At 36.0% G+C, this 20,911-nt stretch overlaps 1 protein-coding gene across 4 annotated transcripts in view; it reads right to left on the bottom strand.

Annotated features, from left to right (window-relative positions):
* Positions 1-20,911, bottom strand: part of mmut (methylmalonyl CoA mutase) — a 32,695-nt gene that overhangs the window by 11,185 nt on the left and 599 nt on the right. For all 4 annotated transcript variants that reach the window (XM_084431555.1, XM_084431552.1, XM_084431553.1 and 1 more), the window contains exons 2-9: positions 20,143-20,596; positions 18,968-19,335; positions 18,427-18,584; positions 17,093-17,264; positions 16,252-16,500; positions 14,412-14,523; positions 7,550-7,665; positions 2,204-2,319 (exon numbers count right to left, since the gene is read on the bottom strand). In XM_084431555.1, the coding sequence (XP_084287681.1) occupies positions 2,204-2,319; positions 7,550-7,665; positions 14,412-14,523; positions 16,252-16,500; positions 17,093-17,264; positions 18,427-18,584; positions 18,968-19,335; positions 20,143-20,548 (1,697 nt within the window). In that variant the 5' untranslated portion in view covers positions 20,549-20,596. The remainder of the gene's footprint in view (positions 1-2,203; positions 2,320-7,549; positions 7,666-14,411; positions 14,524-16,251; positions 16,501-17,092; positions 17,265-18,426; positions 18,585-18,967; positions 19,336-20,142; positions 20,597-20,911) is intronic.

Genomic DNA, 20,911 nt, shown 5'->3' with positions numbered 1-20,911 from the left:
CTTTAAATAAGGTTATGATATCAACATTTTTGATACCATTGAAAAACAAAAATAGTAAAAAACTAAAACATAGAAACTCTCAAGCTTACTGAAGACAAGTAAACAATCAGTGATAAAAGAAGAAACTAATTACAAATAATTAAGGCCAATAGGACAAAACTACAATAGAACAAAGACACAAATGAAATAGACCTACCTGAAAAACTTCAGGCACTAGAAAAGAAAATCTACATAAATTGTATAAAGTAATTAAATGAACAAAAAACACTAGTTTTTACATAGTTTTCACTGTGTAAATTAAATATACATGTATTTATATTTTATTAAAGTTACAAAGGTAATTCAGTCAAGATCAAAGAGTGATTTTCTCATTTTCTTTTATGGTTAGATTTACATTAATGACAGTTATATTAGGCTGCTGTCTATTTAAGATCAAATGCATGGATCCAATATACCGTTACACACTTTTTTGTTCTCAACCGTTTAAATTCACCTAAAGTCCCACTGTAGGCAATAATTTTATCCCTTAAAACTCAACTTTGATCACCAAAATGACATATATAAACGTTTTTTTTCTTGAAAAAACATTCTTCAATGTAACTCTACGCCCTTGCCTCATTTAGTATACGCGGTTCTTTGAATATGCAAATAAGCCCCGCCTCCACTCACTCACACCAGCTCAGAGATCCACTCGTTGACTATCACACGTTGACCTGATTGGTTACAAGGTAGTTTGTGACGTCAGAAACACCAGCGAAACACCAAAGACTGTCTTTGGTTCACTGCAGTTTTAAGGAGAAAACACTCAGCAATGGTGTTGACTTATGAATTTACACATGGTTTGTCTTAAAGCATATTAAAACACTACATAGACATATAAACAACATTAAAGCTTGATTTTAAGACGTAAACGACTGTGTTTACGAGGATACTCGTGAAATCAGGCATTTTGACACATAAGCTTACGTATTTGAACGTTGAACTCAGTTCAGTACTCGCACGCTCTATGATAGGACTATCGTCTCTATCGTCACGTGTGGGGTGGTGTGGCGCAATGGATAAGACAAATGCCTTTGGTGTGAGAGACCCGGGTTCGAATCCACTGTGAGACACCAATGTGTCCCTGAGCAAGACACTTAACCCCTAGTTGCTCCAGAGGCGTGCGACCTCTGACATATATAGCAATTGTAAGTCGCTTTGGATAAAAGCGTCAGCTAAATGAATAAATGTAAATGTAAATGTCTATCATAACTGCGACCTCTCTCTATCATAACTAACTCTACCAGTTGACAAATTTCTACCGGTTTATTGCGTCTACTGGTATATCGCCCACCCCTAGGTATATGTGCACCAGGGTTGTAATTATAACTGAAACTAAAACCATAAAAAAATATACCTGCGATGAGCAAAAACAGAACATATAGCATGTGCAGGTTTCATGAGCGCTGATGGATGAGAGACCTGTACTTTGCTTTTGTCTTCCTGTTGCTTCAAACTATGATATCTCATCATATATTATGATGGACGGCAGGACTCTGCTGCAACCTCACTCGAGTTTCTTTGTGACAGATTAATATTTATGCAAATTATTAGATCAAATCTAATAAATAATAAATGCGCACAATACTGATAAATAATTTGTGATCTAATGAATAATAAATGAAATTGTGATGTGTTATGTAATAAAGAAGATAGTTCTGTGTCACAAAACTAAAAAAAGAAATCTGATTTACTGAATGTGTGAGGAGCTTGCATGTGCAGACGGAAATCTTTCACATCTTTAGCACAAATGATGCAAGTCACACACTAATGGCTTATGCCAATAAGTTACTCCCTAATATTTAGAGTTAAGGCCCAACAACGACAACTATAAAAATGACTATACTGATGACTAGTAAATGCTTGAGCTCTTTAAAGCAGAATGGATTCTGATCGGCTGTCAGAGTTTTTATAATTCTTTAGCTAGAAAAAAAATAACTGTTTCTCTGTGCCATTATAGTTGTGGTGTGAACTCAACTATTATTTTACATTTTTAGTATCATTTTTTAAAACTATATCTTAATCGTTATAGTTATCGTTCTTGTTGTGAGCAGGCCTTTAGGGGTTGGAATAAACCTTTCGTGAGTGTGTTTGTGTTTTCAACTGTGAATTTCACCCAGTTTTCAAAGCCCCCTGCATCTGGAAGTCACGTAGGTAGACTCACCGGGCTCTCGCAGCCTCCACAGCGAGCTCCAGGATATTTCCATCTCTGGTACGTGCACACTGCTCGATCGCGGCCAAGCACCTCTTCGCCGCCTCTGCATCTCTGCTCTCTCTGACCTGCAATGCAATGGCAGCCTCATTACCATCTGCAAACACTGGCCCCGGATGAGCCATGCAAACATACAACAACATGGAATCAGTATGGAGTGTATAAACAACATGGATGGCATTTAAATTCATGCAGATGGAGGTGTGGGAGAGCATTAATACATTGTGGGTGAAAAGAGTCTCAGAAAACACAGCATATGGTGCAGAATCAGATTATTATAACTAAACTAATTACTGTAAATGGGGTGAACAAATTGTGAAGGCAGTGAAACACAGAGAAGGTACTGTGTTCCTTCACATCCTCTAGCTTATATTGTGCAGAAAAAGTTAATTTAATAACAAAAAAACAAAAACAAAAAGGATCATCTGACTGTTAAATGATGGTGTGTTATCTGGAAGGGATCTCCTTTCAGTGTTGTTTTTATTAATAATAATGCTAAATAATGAAATATAACAATAAAAAAAATATTACATGATTAGAAATCATTTTTCGGTAATTGAAATAAAGCTAGAAAAATATATATATAAATATTAGGTGAAATAAAGCTTTAAAAAATAATCAAAGTTATATATGGTTATAAAAAACAAAACGCATAACAAAATTACTAAACCTTACACTAAAATGTAAAAAACAAAACAAATGTTAATTCAATATATTAATAAATACTATACTTAAATAATGACAAACCTGTACTGTACAATAATACTGATTCCTTTGCAGAATCTTCATAACATACATTATATTTTCTCTAAGGACAAATTATAATATTAGATATAATATTAGATATTAATATTAAAATAAAGCTTGTCTCATTCAGAGGGAAGAGATGACAAGGTAGTTGCAGGTTCAATATAAGTAAACTAGTCCAAGTAAAACTAGGGCAAGTACACAGGCCCATTGATTTTGAGGGTTTAAAAAGAACAAATGTGCAGCTTGAAATGCGGTGTTGCAGACTTCCATTTCCAGTGTATTACTTTACACATTTGTACTGTTCTTTTTCACAACATGGAGTCTACATTATTTTCCAAGGTACCCAACATCACCCCACTCATACAGTACATCATTTCTGAACTGAAGATGTTTTGGGAAACCATGAAGAGATGATATGTGAACAGATCCCAAATGCTTCCAGAACAAACCACATTCAAATATCTGAGCCGTCACTGACAGAAACTATAAAATTGAAATCATGGTTTCATGCATTTACATTTTCAACATCAATATACAGACTGTCATCACATGTCCCAATTCACAATTCCCAAGCAACGTGCTGTCGACTTGCATTTATCATCAAACTTCAAACTAAAGTTTATTTCTTTGCGTGACAACAGATAAAACAACCTGCAAGAAAGTCTTCACTCCAGGGAAATGGTGGAGTGAATCACGGTGTAATTTGAACATGCAAAATGCACACTTTATCACATCAAACTGCTCTATACATTCATAGAAAACATGCAGCACAAACAAGTGGTTAATCAGATTTTCACAAATAGCCATGCATTATTAGAAACTCATGACATTTATTTGAATGTCAATGTTCAGAGGGTAGAGTAGGCCAACAAAAGACACTACATATGGCCTGGTGTATGAGAAACGATTATTATAGGAACCTTTTTCCTGTTGTATGGAAATGCAAACTTCACAACACTTTATACAACCTACATTGCAAATTTTAACAAAATTGACTGACTTTCAGCTGTTTGCAATGTTAATCAGGCTTATTGGCAAAATGAAAAAAGAAGTCATTGAAAAATGCATTTTCAGTTGAATTTGGGGAAACCACTTGAAACATTTGTTGTGTTGAGCTATTTCAATTACTTTTGTTTGATTTGTTCATTGCAAACAGCTGAAAGTCAGTCAAATTTGTTAAAATTAGCAATGAGGGTTGAATAATTGCGATTACAACTGCAAGACAATCAGCGAAACATTGAACTTGAACATTTACATGCCAAACACACTGATTCACTAAAATGATTTGGTCAATCATTAGCCTTCATCACCCTGCTATTTTGCAACGGCCAACCGACTGCACAGTATCCTATACAGATTCACTGCTGAAAGCTCATTAGATATATTAATAATCCCTTGAAGGAAAAGATATCAAAGCATTATATCTACTTTGATGCAGGAGATCAAATGATGAGCAAATGAAATGCATTTCAGTGAATCCACTTAAAAAGGGTGGATTTACAATCCCTCTTATTGTATTATATAATGAATTGGAAATCATAGTTTCTATCTATTCTGGTATTTATGATACAGGGAATGTCTGTATTTGGTATCTGAGAGGTTACTAAAGGGTTTGACCCATGTCAGGAATGCAGTAACATTTGTTCTCTGAAAGAAGGGCTAAATGAGTAAACACTATGCACTTGTTTTGTAATTAATTTCAAAGATAATGTCTTTAAATGAACTAATATGCGTAAAGAACAGAATACTATGTTTGGATGTGCTAAAGGTTAAAGGCTAAAGGTTAAGTTAACCTATCATATGACAGTCATATGGATAATTAGGTTATCATATGATAAAGTATTAGTGTTCGTTTGAGGCTGGATCCCCTTACTCATTTTGAAGTGTGGAGAACTTTGTCTTCAGGAAACTCTCTGTCAACTTGTTGAACTTCAACTTTGACTCCAGGGGCCAGTTGCATTAAATTAGCCACTATGTTAAGACAGTGTCTTAACTAGTTTTACCAACTACCAGTTAGCCAAGGGGTAATCAGTTTTACTTTTCCATTTCAAAGTAAACCGAGTACCTTTTTATGTAGCTGACTTTAAGAGTAGTCTAAGCAGTTTATGCAACTGTCTTTTTTTAACATATTGGTCTCTTTATGTGGTCTAACTGCAATTCCCTCACATTAAATATCATTAAAACTGGCTATTAATATTTCTCAGACATTCTGAGTTGTTATGTTGGCTTGTCGCTCTCAAAATAATACAATAGCTCACACAAAAAGGACAACTAGAAATGTACCACATACATTCGATTTTCTGCTCACCAAGAACAAGTAAAAAAAATAAAAATAAAAAATAATAATAAAAAATAAAAAAAGAGTAAAGGTGCCAAATATCATAATTATAAATGTTAACTTTATTTTTTAATGTTTAACTAATTATTTTTGACTATTTTTATACATTATAAAACATAATTTATTTCTGTGATGGCAAAATGTCACGTGTATGATCCATTATCATTCTAAAGACTAGGGGACAAACGGATTGTAGTTGATCCGTACGGACCAGGCCCCAAGGTTCAGCACACATGTGTTTTGCGGATTAGTTTCACCGTCAATTTGGTACTCGTGCGCACAGCCACACACACGGAGGCATGTTTCAGTGAGAGTGCGAACAGCGAATTGATTCCTTTTTCGCATCCCAATGCGCTTGAACGGACACATACACACAAAATTATGTCAAGAAACCTGTCTCAGCAAAACACTTTAATCTATATTTAATTTATACAGTGAATAACAGTGTTATTTACATTTAGGCCTAATTACTACACGTCTGTACCTGAATTCATACAGTTAGACCTTACTTTATTTGTAATTTGTAATTGTATTTATCTATGCTTGTAATTAATGTATTTGATTTCATTTTTTTGAATGAAATGTTTATATTAAATAATAATAATGTTTAAACATTATTAGGTAGACTCGTAGTTTGTGCTGTGATATTGAAGTACTTAAAGTGTGCTTTAGGTAATAAATGGACAGCAAAGTTACATTTGCCGCCCCCAATCCCCAAAATAATTTTGTTTTGATCCAAAAAATTATCCGATACGTTAATCAAAAACCGCAATATGATTCGAACCATGAGTTTTGTGATCTGTTGAACCACTAAGACAGACAGTTATATTAAAAGACAAATTCAATATACAACTTATTGATGATGTATACTATGTACAGGCAACCAGATGAACCCAGAATAGTTTCTTAAGTATTTTTCTATAGAAAACCATTCTAAAGAAAACGCTTAAAAGGTGCAGCAAAATAGTGCTTCGCGAAAAATAAAGCGAAGATGATGAAAGAATGACAACTAAGAACAAAAAATGAACACAGTACACAAGAGTATACATAAGGAAGAGTTGGTTGTTAGTCACCAGCAACAGCACACCAGCTCCAGAGAAACAATGACACTTAAAACTGTCCTGTTACTACAGCTAACATTACAACAACAGCAAGTTACTCACATTTGAAGCAGAAACAACACAACCTCTGTGTCCGTTTTCAGGCCTTCCCACTTAAGGCATCTCCAGCGCTGGAAAGTTTTTCTATTATCCGTGGATCCTAAAGCCCTTGCCTGATCATAACCCTTCTTTTTCCAGTGATATTCCCCTGAGCTTTTCTCTTTTGTAATGTCTCTCAGCCATCTCTCTTTCTACAGTCTTTCTTCAAATCTCCCTCTTGATCATGAGCGGACACGCCCCCTACTGCTGATTGGCTACAAGTGTGTTATGGCGCTCAGTCCGATCCACTTTCAACAGGGTTTCTCGGAAATGCACCTTTATCCATTTTGCATGTTGCATTCATATTCTGGTCTCTGCTTGCTTATATATAGTACGCATTATCAATAAGGTGTATACTGAATATGATCTTTAAACATGTTTTAGTACATTAAGACACTTTAAGCGTTTTTCACGTTAAGTGTTTTAGAATGTTCCAGTGATTTAGTGATTGAAATACTGCAGCAGGTGCTGAATATGGATCAAAAGTGCATTTTTGTTCACAAATCTTAGTTTATCTTCTTTTGAGATGGCAAAAAAGACAGCCCTGTGCTGCAGTTCTGTGGATGTTTTGCCCTCTAGGTCTCCACGGCAGTCATGTAACTGAAAACTATGAATATGAAAATTATTTATTATAAATTGCTTCTACTAAATGAAATAAAAACTGCAAATGTGTATTAAAAACAAATGAAAACTGAACATATGTTCATATGTATCTCAGCTCAAGACTAACGCAACTTTCTTTTCATGCTGACTTGAAGTCCAGATCGCTCCTACAGCCCTGGATACTTCTCTACTTTCTCTGACTCTGAAGAATAAAATGATCAATTATGACCATTTCAACGGAGCACTTCAAGTGCTCGAATGAATTAAAGCCCTTGATTGTGATTAGGTAACTTCACAGAGTGCTCGGTTGGGAACGGACTATACGTGACCATCTCAGATCACATCAATACGGATGAAGGCACTCGACTTCAAAAACCGTGCTGTGAGTCATCGCCAGAGGGAACTAACCTTCTGCAGCTTTTCAATCTGCTTGTTACGCACAGCTGTGTTGTCGATGGAAAGCACGTCGACGGATTCTTCCTTCTCCAGGCGGTACTTGTTGACCCCCACGATGACCTCAGAGCCTATAGTGAGACATAGACAGTGCGAGAGGGCATCAGCAGCAGAGCCTAAAAAAATGAAGGGCAACACTAGACACCTGGAGCTGAAATAAAGCATCACAGCTTCGCAGATCTATGTGCATGTCCTGTAGGTAAACATCAGAGGGTACAGATTTAATAGGCTCAATCTTCTCATTATGAGGCGAGGATATTCATCCATATAGAAACGAAAGCTCGCAGGGAGTGTTCTATTACCTTACAGCACATGTTCATTAAACACAAACCTGGAGAGATGTCATTGCAACTGTCTTGGGTAGTCAAGAGGTTTGGCTATTGGAATCAAGTGTAGGTTGAATCAGAATCAGAATGAGATTTACTGACAAGCATTTCCAACGAATTTGTCTTTGAAAATAATTAAAATAAAATACAGACGAATAAGTGAATAAAATATATATAGAGTAAAGAAATAGACAATAGACAATATATGCATGTACAAATATGTAACATTTAATTATTTAGGAGAATGTGAATAAGATATTGGTATTGGTATATATGGTATTGCACAAATGTTTTTTATTGCACAGGGGATGCAATAGTCCATGTTATATATTATTTAGGGGCAAAACCACCCAGGAAGAGTGAGTGGGGAAATTTGGAACTGATGATACAAAACTGAATGAAAATAAATGTAAAGTCTTACAGCGATGATTCTTATATTAGAGTTTTGTGGATTTTCATTCATGTGTATTAGCTTGGAAGTCATCTTATTTTAGTTTAATTGAGATACTATTATACATTTTTATTCATATTTTTCATTAGTTTTCTCATATTAAAGCTTTAGTATGTTTTTGTATTTTTGCAATTTTATTAATTGATGTTTTTTTAATAGTTATTTCATATTAGTGAACTGTTATTTTATTTTTGTTATGGTATTTTAGTAATGGTTTTAGTTTTAATTTTAGCTAACTATAACAATTCTGCCCCTAAAATATGAGAATATGTTTTAGCAGAGTTACACTACCTTTACAAAGTTTGGGGTATACTTTTCATTCACCAATGATACATTAAATTGATCAAAAGTGATAGTTAACATATTTATAATGTTACAAAAGATTTGCCTTGTTGAGTATAAGAGACTTCTTTAAAGTAGTGTACACATTTAAAATTTGATGACTCGCCCTGCACTACATTTGTCCAATTAAATGCTCTTTAGAATGAAGAAGCCCCTCCCTTTTGTAACCAATCACGTCAACGAGTGGATCTGAGCTGGTGTGAGTGAGTGGAGGCGGGGCTAATTTGCATTTTCATAGAACCGCGTATACTAAATGAGGCAAAGGTGTAGAGTTACATTCAAGCTATTTTAAGGCATGAAGAATTTTTTTTCAAGGAAAAAATTATTTAATTATGTCATTTTGGTGATCAAAGATGAGTTTTAAGGGATACCATTATTGACTACAGGGGGACAAAAAGAGAAAACTTTCTGAAAATAAAGAAATGTAAACCCTGAACAAGTGAAGTGAACCCTGAACAAGTTCTGAACAGAAGATAAATGACAGGCTGGCCCATTCATACATATTCCATGCAACACTCATCATGCACATGAGAAAAATCCATCGAGGGCCCTCAAGATCAATGTCTTGACTGTCTGGGGCCTTAACAAACCCAGGGAGCTTCAAACATCTACTGAAAACCCAATATGCGTTAAATTCTGTTTGAAATGTTGCTTCTTGCATCTTTCAAAGACCCTGGGTCCATTCAGTAAATATTTACACAAACATCAAGACCACACGGACCATCTTGGATTTGAAATAAAGTTCGTAAATAAAGTTTAAAGAATCTGAAAATTGTAAAACAAAGAAATGTAAAATGAATTAGAAATATTTCAGGTAGTTTCGCTCTGCCATTAAAGCAAAAAGAAAATGTTATTTTCTTTCAATTCAACTTTACCTTAAATTGTTATGCTAATGCTATAAAGTTGAGGGGAAAAAATGCTAAATATTTCTTGAAGAAACTTCTAATTTCTCGCTCATTCTTGAGAGCAGTGTGATAATAGGCTCTTATAAGATGCGTGTGTGGTTCATGGCAGGTGTTGCTAATGCTTCCACCACTTCATTAATGTGATTATTTATTTACACACTTTCTGTCCTCCCAGAGTCCATCAGGACGCATTAGAGTGGCTTCTGAAGTCTTTAGCGATAACTGTGTGGCGCAGCCACTAAAATATCCAGCTGTGCGGCATCTGTGAGTTATTTAAATTATGCATAACTCCATGGAGAAAGAGCCACTTGCAAAACATTACCTGATGTGAAGCAACATTCAATTTAAGACATCAAACTTAAGGCCTCAGGACTGGAAATAGAAGCATGCATGCGAAAGTGAAAATCTTGTGTTTCAAGTTTTTCATGGAGGCATTTGGCATAATGATTATTGTATGCGCGTGTCATGCATGTTAAAAGACTGCCCCCTAGTGGCACTGTATTTCTCAATCAGCGAAGCATAAGAGAAATGGGAGCCAATTAATGCATCACTCAAGCATGTCAATATCGGAGATCTCGAACTTAACGTTTAGACTACACAGACAGAATGATCAATTAAAAAAATAAAAATAAAATTGTTAATATCTCTGCATCTGCAGTTCTGGTTCACTATTGATCAGAGCATTATGCACATCTGTGTATAGAGATCTTACATGGCATCTCTACTGCCATCTGTCACAAGTCCTCCGGTGACGCCAGAGAAATATATTTCAAAACAACAACAGCAGATGCCACAAGATGCAAAACAAAACGTTCACACTTTTCTCTCACTGGTTTACTTTGTCTTCAAATGTCCAAGAATTTACATTAATTCAGCCATTCTTGCCATTTTCTCCCCCCTGAAAGAAATGAACTTTTTGCATCACACTGTCATTTCCATCACATCTAAAATTATGTATTGAACAGCGTACAGGTGGAAATGACATTTTAAACATTTCTGGAATGAAATGCCCAACTTCTTTCCAACTCTAATTACATAGCTAGCATATTTAGGCATGCATACTAAAACACACACACACACACGCACGTGCACGCACACACTATATTTTCACATTTTGGCAAAATTAGTGCTTGGTTGGAAATCACGCACAATAAAATGTTTTGTTCAGAAGTGCTTTACCATGAGTTTTGTTTATCGTCTTCATAAATCACATGACACAACAGTTTTATCTGTTATATTTAACAAAAATGTATTAATATAAATTAATTTATAATAATTTATTTATTTATATAAATTAAATAATAATTTTTTTAATGATTTATGATTGTTTGAATTTTTATTGAGACAGTAATAGCTTAAAAATGTAATAAAGTATTTTTCTAGATTGAAAGTCTAGTGACAAGGAAAAAAAAACATTTAAAAAATTATATATATATATATATATATATATATATATATAATTTTTTTAATGTTTAATGTTATATATATATAAATCAAATCTAATATTTTTAAAACAATTAATAAAATAATTTTATAAAGACAGCAGAGAGCAATGCTAATATTACAGAGCCGTGTAAATCATTTCTGATGTGTGTTAACTTCAGATGTTTCCATTCCTTTTTCAATTTTAAAATTCCCTGCTATTCCTAGGTTTTCAACGACTGTGAAAGTGCTAAAAACTGATGCTTGACAAGACACTTTAAATTCTTTCCAGGCAATTGTGTTCCAATTTCTGAGCCTGTCACACTGATAACAAGTCACATAATAAACAGAGCAATTCCAACAGGATCCTCACACCATCGGCGCTCGGGCCCTAATTAAGGCTACCTTCGAGACAGGTTGTATTACTGCTATTGAGTTCAAAATGAACAGATGCCACCCCAAAAACACGCCCTACATTCAAAAACCTCTCCGAACGGTGCTGATTTTACATGGCAAGCATGTCAGTGCTTCTGAAAACTGTCTGTCACCAGAGTGCATTGACAAGCCGTTTAGAGGGCGTGTGGTCTGTGGCCACAGTTTTTCGCTCGAGTGATTGATTGATGTCTCCACAGCGGGCGAGAGGATCCTGAAGTGACATCTGCTTTAACACACACTCACTGCTTTTCATCTATTTATTGTTAAAGAAGAGGAGATGTCAAATCCTCTCTGTAAATACCAGACCCTTTCCCGTTGAAGCAAACCCTCTCAGAGTCAATCATCAGGAGCATCAATCACTTCCTGAAATGCTTACAATGTCATCACTAACCTAGCTTTCTGTAGTGATGATGCTTTAGCGCATAAGTTTCCACCTTATTTTTCAGGTAAGAGTGGAAGTGGCCATTTGTAAATTGAATGTGTCTGGCTTCCGGTGTCATCCGCTTTACAAAAAAGCATGTTTTACTGCTTGATATTGCAAACTCGTATTTCTCACCCTATAATTTCAATGTATTGTCGTAATTATAGACACATTGGTTTGTAGCGCAAACAGTTTGACCATTTACAGCATTTTGTCTCGTTATTTCCCTATAGCGGCGAATGAATCGGAAGTCTCACACATTCACGCGAAATAGCTTAAGGAGATTATAGGAGAAGCCTGTTGTTGAAAAATTAACTGGAGAAAATGTAGCTGGAATTCTGTTAAAAGAAATAATTGTCTTTCTGACAGAGGATGCATCTGCTTATTTACTCTAGATAGAACACATGTGCATTAGCTGGACAAGATTGAAAATGTGGAAACACATCCAAGTAGATTGAAACTGTACTTGTATTCCAATTGCTTACTTAAAGGGATACTTCAGGATTTAGCATTAAGCTTTGTATTAGTAGAAAACCTGTAGTATTTTCGAATTACCGTGCTTTCCACCCTCATATCCCCCTGAGATGAGAGATTTATGTATTTTTCGTCTGGAAAAAATCCTCCGATGACGTCAAAATCGTCATTTTTTGGCCAGAGGCTAAAGACTACAGCCAGTAGTAGGGGCTGTCCCGCAAGTTTTCAACCACACGACACAACGTGATTGATCCGCAACAGGAGGTAACGCACTACACGAGTTGACAACAACTCTGTCACCCAACGATTCTATCTTGTCTACAAACCACGTTTTGTCACGAAAAATCACGCGATAAAACGAACCGGAAATGTTGCGAAACAGCACGCGTGCCACTACCCAGCGAAGAAGACGAAGAAGAACACGACACGCGAGTCTTTGTTTGAATATGGACGTCAGACAGAAATTTGTGCTGCAAACTGTTTGCTTGATGATTTGCTCTGAAAAAAAAAAACGCAAAAGAATTTTTTTTTTTCCTTTGAAAACCGCGTATTTAACTGGTGACCTCAACCCATGCCTTGCTCTGATTGGCTGTAGCTCATGACATCACATGAGGTTGAGTCGTGCGACAGCTCCGGATATCTAGCATGCTAGATATTTTTCTGGGCTCGGCGACGCGTCTGCGAGTGTCTTTGATGCGTTGTAGGCTCTTTCATACTAACAGATTGGCGAGCATTCATCGGCCGCTAATCCCCCGCGATTTGCACCCCGACCTGTCGGCGAGCTCAACGATTTGCAAATCGGGCTTAAAATCCTGTAGTGTGAACTTGGCTTTACCGGTAGGCGTAGCTTGGGAGTGGCCTCCTAGGGCATTCTGGGAGTTGTTGTCTTTAATCCACATAAGCCAAAAATACATTTTCTGGCTTTTCTCAGTCTAGAAAGCTCCAAATTCAAAAATAATTTCACATTTCTTCTACATAAATTACCCATTTTAAATACACATTCATCTTTCCAGAGGTGAAGTATCCTAACGTTCTTGTATTAAAGGATTAGTTCACTTCAGAATAAAAATTTCCAGATAATTTTCTCACCCCCCACGTCATCCAAGATATTCATGTCTTTCTTTCTTCATTCTAAAAGAAATTAAGGTTTTTGAGGAAAACAATCCAGGATTTTTCTCCATATAGGGGACTTCTACAGGAACCAGCGGGTTGAATGACCATATTGCAGTTTCAGTGCAGCTTCAAAGGGCTCTACACGATCCCAGCCGAGGAATAAGGGTCTTATCTAGCAAAACGATAGGTCATTTTCAAAAAAAATAAATAAAATTTTTGATGCGCCACACTTTACACAATAACGTTGAAAGGTCCCGTGTGACGTAGGCGGATTTACCCACCTAGTGTTTACAAAGTGAAAGTGCAGACTAAGTCAAACGCCCTTTACAAAAATAAATAAATAAATAAATAAAAGGTAAACCAACGATGTCGGACGATTTTGATGGAGATGGAGTTTTTCGCCCTACCCTACATTTTCCGACTACGTCAGGTTACCGCCTGACCTTTCCAACGATGTTACGTAATGCGTGAAGTCGTGGACGTGCAAGACGAGCATTTGTGGTTAAAAAGTATATAAATGTTTATTTTTTTTTGAAAATGATAAGACCCTTACTCCTCGGCTGGGATCGTGTAGACCCCTTTGAAGCTGCACTGAAACTGCAATTTGGACCTTCAAACCATTGGTTCCCGTTGAAGTCCCCTATATGGAGAAAAACCCTGGAATGTTTTCCTCAAAAACCTTCATTTCTTTTCGACTGAAGAAAGAAAGACATGAATATCCTGGATGATGCGGGGGTGAGTAAATTATCAGGAAATTTTAATTCTGAAGTGAACTAATCCTTTAATGCATGTGACTGGCCGAGGTCACTTCCTCTGGTCATGGAGGTTTTCAAAAGAAGCACTACATAGTTAAATGGGACATTAGTCACATGTCCTGGACTGTAATTATGTATGCAGGCTTGTGTATATGAGTGTTTTGCTTCGGTACCTGAATCAATGCGCGCTTGTCTGCGGGCGGCACATTCCTCGATGCGCAGTTTGGGAATTCCCTCGGCCACAGCACGAGCCATACCTCCCATGTCCTCAATCTCAGTGATGAACTGAACAAGACACAACGAGAACAGAATTCATGTAAACATACACAATCACATAGATTGCTAGATCTTAAGCAACAAATCGGAGTGTTTAAAATAGAAATAATTTAAGCAACTACTTATATTCATAAAAATAATTCTTAGATTTATGACAGATAACTGATATGGCCGTCATTTAATTATTATTTGCATTATTATTATTAATATTCATTAAAGGTATAGTGGAGGATTTTCTTTTTCCAGGTGGATCATCAAGACTATTGGTCCTCCTAGTTGTCAATCATTCTGGTGATATGTTTACGTAAGGCCGTCGTACGTGCTCGTCCCTAGGTAGTTTTCGCTTTCTGCGCATGTGCACTTTCGGGTGTATGTGTGTGGTGAGCTACGGTTTCAGCCATTCATTGAAGCTCGACGTTCTCACCGGGTTTTTTCAAAATGTCTGAGGGTCGCAAGAGAAAAAGTGTCTACGAATTGTATGACAAGAAGAGAAAGGCCTCTGAAGAAAGAAACAAGACCAGAGTGTTTTTGGGAGAATATTTCACACGCTGGCGTGCGCTAAAAGCACAGGTTAGGCTTCCCACTGATGCCTCAGTCGCAAAGTTTCTACTCGACAGGTAAAGTTTGGCATGCTATTTGGAGAAATCCATTTAAAATCACTGCTAGTAAAAGTTAATGTAAGCTATGATTAGCGATGCTAGCCCTGGCACAAGTCACGCACTAGGCTCGTGCATGCTCTCTCGTGCACACGTTTAATAAGCGTTCCCTCTCGGGAGCAGGTAGAGTGTTGCGCATGTGCATTTTTTGGGGGCGGTTCTTTTCTAAAATTCGGGAAAATCCTCCACTATACCTTTAAATAAAAATGTAGTAATTATGTTCATTTGAAATTATGCAGTAGTAATAATAATAGTACCACTACTACTACTAATAATAAAATTATTCATACAATCAATACAATTTAACACACTTATTAATTAATAAAATGTATGAAGCCAAGTCAAATAACATTTATATAGCGCTTTGTACAAAACAGACTGTTTTAAAATGTATTTGTTAATTTAATTTGTAAATTAGATACAAAATTAATCAATTAAGAAAAAAAATAATTTTAGCAGTAAAAGTTCTACATCAGCTCTACTTCATATACAATTAAATATCGTTTTAACAAGACAATAAAACAGATTAATACATTTTTATTTCTATCGTCACTTAAATTAAATATTTATTATTTTATTACCATATTTAAAATGCATTACGTAACATTTAAATGTACAATAATAATTATTTATATTTGCCATTTAAGTCAACGCATGTATTATTTATTTTAACCATGATTATTAATTTTAGTAATGATAATATTACTATTAGAACAGTATAGATTTATAATACTGGCTATATCGTGTCAGTTATTAGCCATAACATCAAAATAAGTCTCAGCCAAAATTTCTACAGCCTCTGTGTGTCATTAATCATTCAGTATGTGCATTTTAAGACACATCAAGTGTTTTAATTACAGATCTATTATGTAAAGTCAAGTGGATTTATCATTATGCAGACAAATGAGGGGGGAAAATCCATTAACACAGATTATAATTAAATACATTTGTCACCACTGATTATAATTTATGATGCATAACATTAGACATCCACGCATAAATATCTGCAAGTTAAAGAAGGTTTATCAAGGTAATATAAAGCAGGTTTATATTATATCAATGTTTATAATGTGGTACGAACCGTGAGCGCTGAGTTGTACACATCATTGGTGAGGGCCTCCATCATGTAGGACCCGCCCCAGGGGTCAGCCACCTTCGGGATGCCCGACTCCTCCTGGATGATGATCTGTGTATTGCGGGCGATGCGTGCGCTCTTGACCGTGGGCAGACCCAGAGCCTCGTCAAAAGAGTTAGTGTGCAGAGACTGTGTGCCGCCAAATATTGCAGCCATGGCCTCGATTACGGTACGGACCACATTGTTGTAAGGGTCCTGAAGGACAGACGGGGTACATTTAATCATGAGACCCGTCGCAACATAACTAGAGGTCGACCGATTCATCGGTTTTGCCGATATATCGGTGCCGATAGTTGAAAAATCCACACCAATAGTTTTTCCGGGTTGCACATTTAGATAAGAATATTTCATTTAGCACATTTCAGTTCAGCACTGTTTTACTTGGAGTGTTATGTTTGTTTTTAATCCAGCATTCATTTAAAAAAATATCGGTTGAATAATGTGTTATAGGCATGTACGGTCAAACCTAAATATCGGTATCGGTAAAATCCACTATCGGTCGACCTCTGAACATACCTTGTGCTAAAAATATGGCTGGATTTTGGACCAATGATATTTCCCCCGGGGACGTCACTAGTGACTACCCAGCATGGCATCACAGAAATTGAAGACAAGAAAATGGCAGAATGTCACATACTGCCCGTCAAAGATGCGAGTTAACACTGTTACGCTTTACTGCACCACCACGGTTTATTTAACAAGCTAATGTCCATCATCTTTCAAAGAGCAAGAGAAACAGCTGTGAAATCACCAGCTGTGAGTGTGAACGAGCCAGCGGTCACAGTACCTGCTCAGTCAGGGACCATCCAGACGTCTGACAGTGAGTTCTCAGCAGGAGGGATTTGGAGTTCTTGGGTTGGAACTTCTCTTTGATGAGTGTCGCCCAGAGACGGCGTGCGGCCCTCAGCTTCGCTATTTCCATATAAAAATTCATGCCGATGCCCCAGAAGAACGACAGTCTAAAAAGAGATCATGCACAGTATATCACAGTACTGTATATGAAACCTTTAGAAAACTCAACATGTGATCAGCTAAAGACAAAAAAGAAGGAAAACCTGACCACGCCCCCAATGTAGTTATATGATTACATCACAACCGTAGATATTTGATGATCGCACTAAGCCACATCACTTTCCTCCCACCACTATGCATTTTCAAAATTCAACTGGTGAGTAACACGGTTTCAACACGGATGTTTACTTGCATTTGGTGCTTTGAACACTGGCTAACATGTTAATAGTGTCCACAGATTGCGCCACGAAACGTAACGTTCACAGATTTAAGCAATTAAATCTAATATATAAATACAGAAAAATCACATCGCTGTGTGCTATTCTTTATTATTATTATTATTATTATTATTATACCATTATCATCATCTTTATTACTATAATGTAATTATTAATTAATATGCATTAAATAAAATGTATAGTAACTGAATTAATTAAAAATAATGTATTCATATATAGTAGTAGCAATAATAATAACAACAATATTTATACAATACATTTTATATATTTTGTATCAATTATCATTGTATTAAAGAAACAGATTGGTTAATTATATGCATTTCTAATACTATTCCTATTATGATTAATAATGTTAATAATAATAGTAGTAGTAGTTATAATAATGTATTATTTTTTTATCAATATGATTATTATTTTTATTTAAAATGTATTGTGTAATATATCATTTAACATGTTTAATAATAATCCTACTACTAATAATAGTGTGTATACAATCAATACAGTTTAATACATTTCATTTATAATTAATTACATTTCATTACTTAATAAAAATGTATTAATTCAAGTTTGTATTAATGACTAAATAAAATCATGTTTTTTTTATTATTATCATTATGTATCAGTTATTTTATTAGCATTATTATTCTCATTATTGTTTAATAAGCATTGTGTGTAATATTATTTAACATGTTTTTATTATTTTAAATTATTATAATTAAAATAAATCAATGTTAAATAATATATTACACAATAAAAAAATTACACTAGAATATAATATAAGCACTAGAATATAATATAAGCAATACTAATAATATGGAATTGTAGAATTGTAGAGAGATGAATGTAAATGTAACTGAATCTCCGAGTTAACCTGGGAGCGAACTCATCGATGGTGAGTCCAGCCTTCAGTCCGGTCCTGCAGTATTCCAGTCCATTGGCAATAGTGTAAGCCAACTCCAGGATGGCATCAGCGCCAGCTTCCTGTATGTGGTATCCACTGATGGAAATAGAATTAAACTTGGGCATATTCTGTAAGGAGACAGTTCAATGTGTTACACAGAGTCGAGGAGACAGACCCTCTGAATATTGATTCAACAAAGACAGTCAAAACTACGAGGCTGTGAAAAGCTCATGTGCTAGGATCACAAAATATCAAAGTGTCAGATAAAGAACAGAGTTTCAGAAAAAAAGATCAAAGAAATCAATCACAATTCAATATGTAAATATTACAAAGGCAACATCACTATCATATGCTGAACATTCTAGCAATACAAGTCAGTAGAAGATTAAAAATGTATCTTAATCTTCTTAAAAGTATGTTTATAACTTTTGTATGTAGACAAAAAAAGAAGTTGTGTAGAAGGAAGAAATATAAAAAGTGACATTTATATGTCGTGTCACACAAGCTGTACCTTTGAAGTGTAAGCGAAGATATCGGCGATGGCGTGCATCGACGGCTCTGGAGGGAAGATGTAGGTGTTTCGCACCATGAACTCTTTGAGAATGTCGTTCTGGATCGTGCCGGTCAGTTTCTCCTTGGGCACACCTTGCTCTTCTCCGGTCACGATGAACATGGCTAAAACGGGAATGACGGCTCCGTTCATCGTCATGGATACCGACATCTTCTCCAGCGGGATGCCGTCAAACAGCAGCTTGGTGTCCTCTACGGTGTCGATAGCTACACCTGCCATTCCCACATCCCCATGAACTCTGGGATTGTCCGAGTCGTAACCTCTGTGCGTCGCAAGGTCAAAGGCCACAGACAGGCCCTGCTGGCCCGCTGAAAAGGGAATTTATATGACTTTTATCTCTTTTTTTTTTGGGGACAACTTAACCCCTTTTAACCTAAAATATTTCTTTTAAGACCCTCTAAGATTTTAAGTTAAAGGGATAGTTCACCCACAAATGAATGAAAATCCTGTCATCATTTACTCACTCTCATGTCGTTCCAAACCCATAAAACTTTCGTTCATCTTCAAAACACAATTGAAGATAGTACGGCTGAGCTTCTGTTTACCATAACTGAGTGCTCTATGTTCTTTGATTGATGTTTATATGTGAATAAAAGGCTAAAATTCAATCTGTTCATCATATAAAGCGATCAAATCTCTTCAGAAGACTTGGATTAAACCGCCTGAATCATATGTTGTTGTTTTTTACGGTCTCTTTATGAATGTTTTGAAGCATCAGAGCTTTGGGAGAATAGACTATCAATGGAGAGACAGAAATCTCTCAGATTTCATTCAAAAAAATCTTCATTTGTGTTTCAAAGATGAACGAAAGGCCTTGCAACAAACAGGAGGGTGAGAAATTTATGACAGAATTTTCATTTCTGGGTTAAATATACCTTTAATATTGCACATTTTTTAATACTTCTACAGCACATTCACGGTTATCTGTCAGTTAATGATCACATGAAATGCAGATAAACAAAAAATATTTATACAATTTTATATAATACACATCAAATATTTTATATACTATTTTAATTTGATTGTGATATTTTTAAATTACTTATTTGAATAATTTAATGAATATATTTAACTAAAATTTTCATGCGTATATTTTTAATATTGTGATTTCATACCTTTAAGATTGTCTCTGTAAAACTTGTTGCTTTCCTCTACAGTGCTGAAGCCAGCATATTGCCTGATGGTCCAGGGTCTGTAGGTGTACATGGTGGGGTACGGCCCTCGGGTGAACGGGAAGACTCCGGGCAGCTCATCCTCCACCGCGGCCGTGTCCGTCTGAGTGTATACGGGTTTAATGGAGAGGCCCTCAGGGGTCTTCCAGATCAGATCCTCTGGGTTTTTCCCTTTCAGCTGCTTCTTGGCCAGGGCAGCCCAGCCCTCGTGGATCTTCACTTCATCTCGGTGTGGGGTGGCCGTACGGAACTGTCTGGGGTGGCGCTGGAGGTCAAGGGTCGAGGATACAGACGCTCCCAGCAGTCGCCTGGCTGTCAAAGACACGCATGCCTTCTGTGCGGTCAACATGTTGTATGCATTGGGTGTATGAGAGCGAGTTTAGTTACTCAAGGGTATCTAATAAAAAAAGACATAAAAAGAAACAGGCTTTCAATGCAAAAATAAAAAACTATTATGTGTGTGTGAGTGTGTGTGTGTATATAAATAAGTATATGGTGATTAGCATTCAGTCTTTGATACTGGATCCTGAAAGTCACCCACACAATACGACTGTTATAACTAAAAATACCTGGCAAAGCCTCCACTAGCAAACATGTCATCAAACAGTACCTTTTATATTATAGCATTTCTATTACATTACATTTCTATTACCATTAAACAAAATATATAAGCAAATGTCACATTTAAAGCCGTATACATCACGGATCGTCA

This window comes from Rutilus rutilus (genome assembly GCF_951802725.1).
Source record: "Rutilus rutilus genome assembly, chromosome: 15".
Lineage (NCBI taxonomy): Eukaryota > Metazoa > Chordata > Actinopteri > Cypriniformes > Leuciscidae > Rutilus > Rutilus rutilus.
Note: the sequence above shows the minus strand (reverse complement) of the source record. Positions and strands in the feature narration are given on the sequence as shown.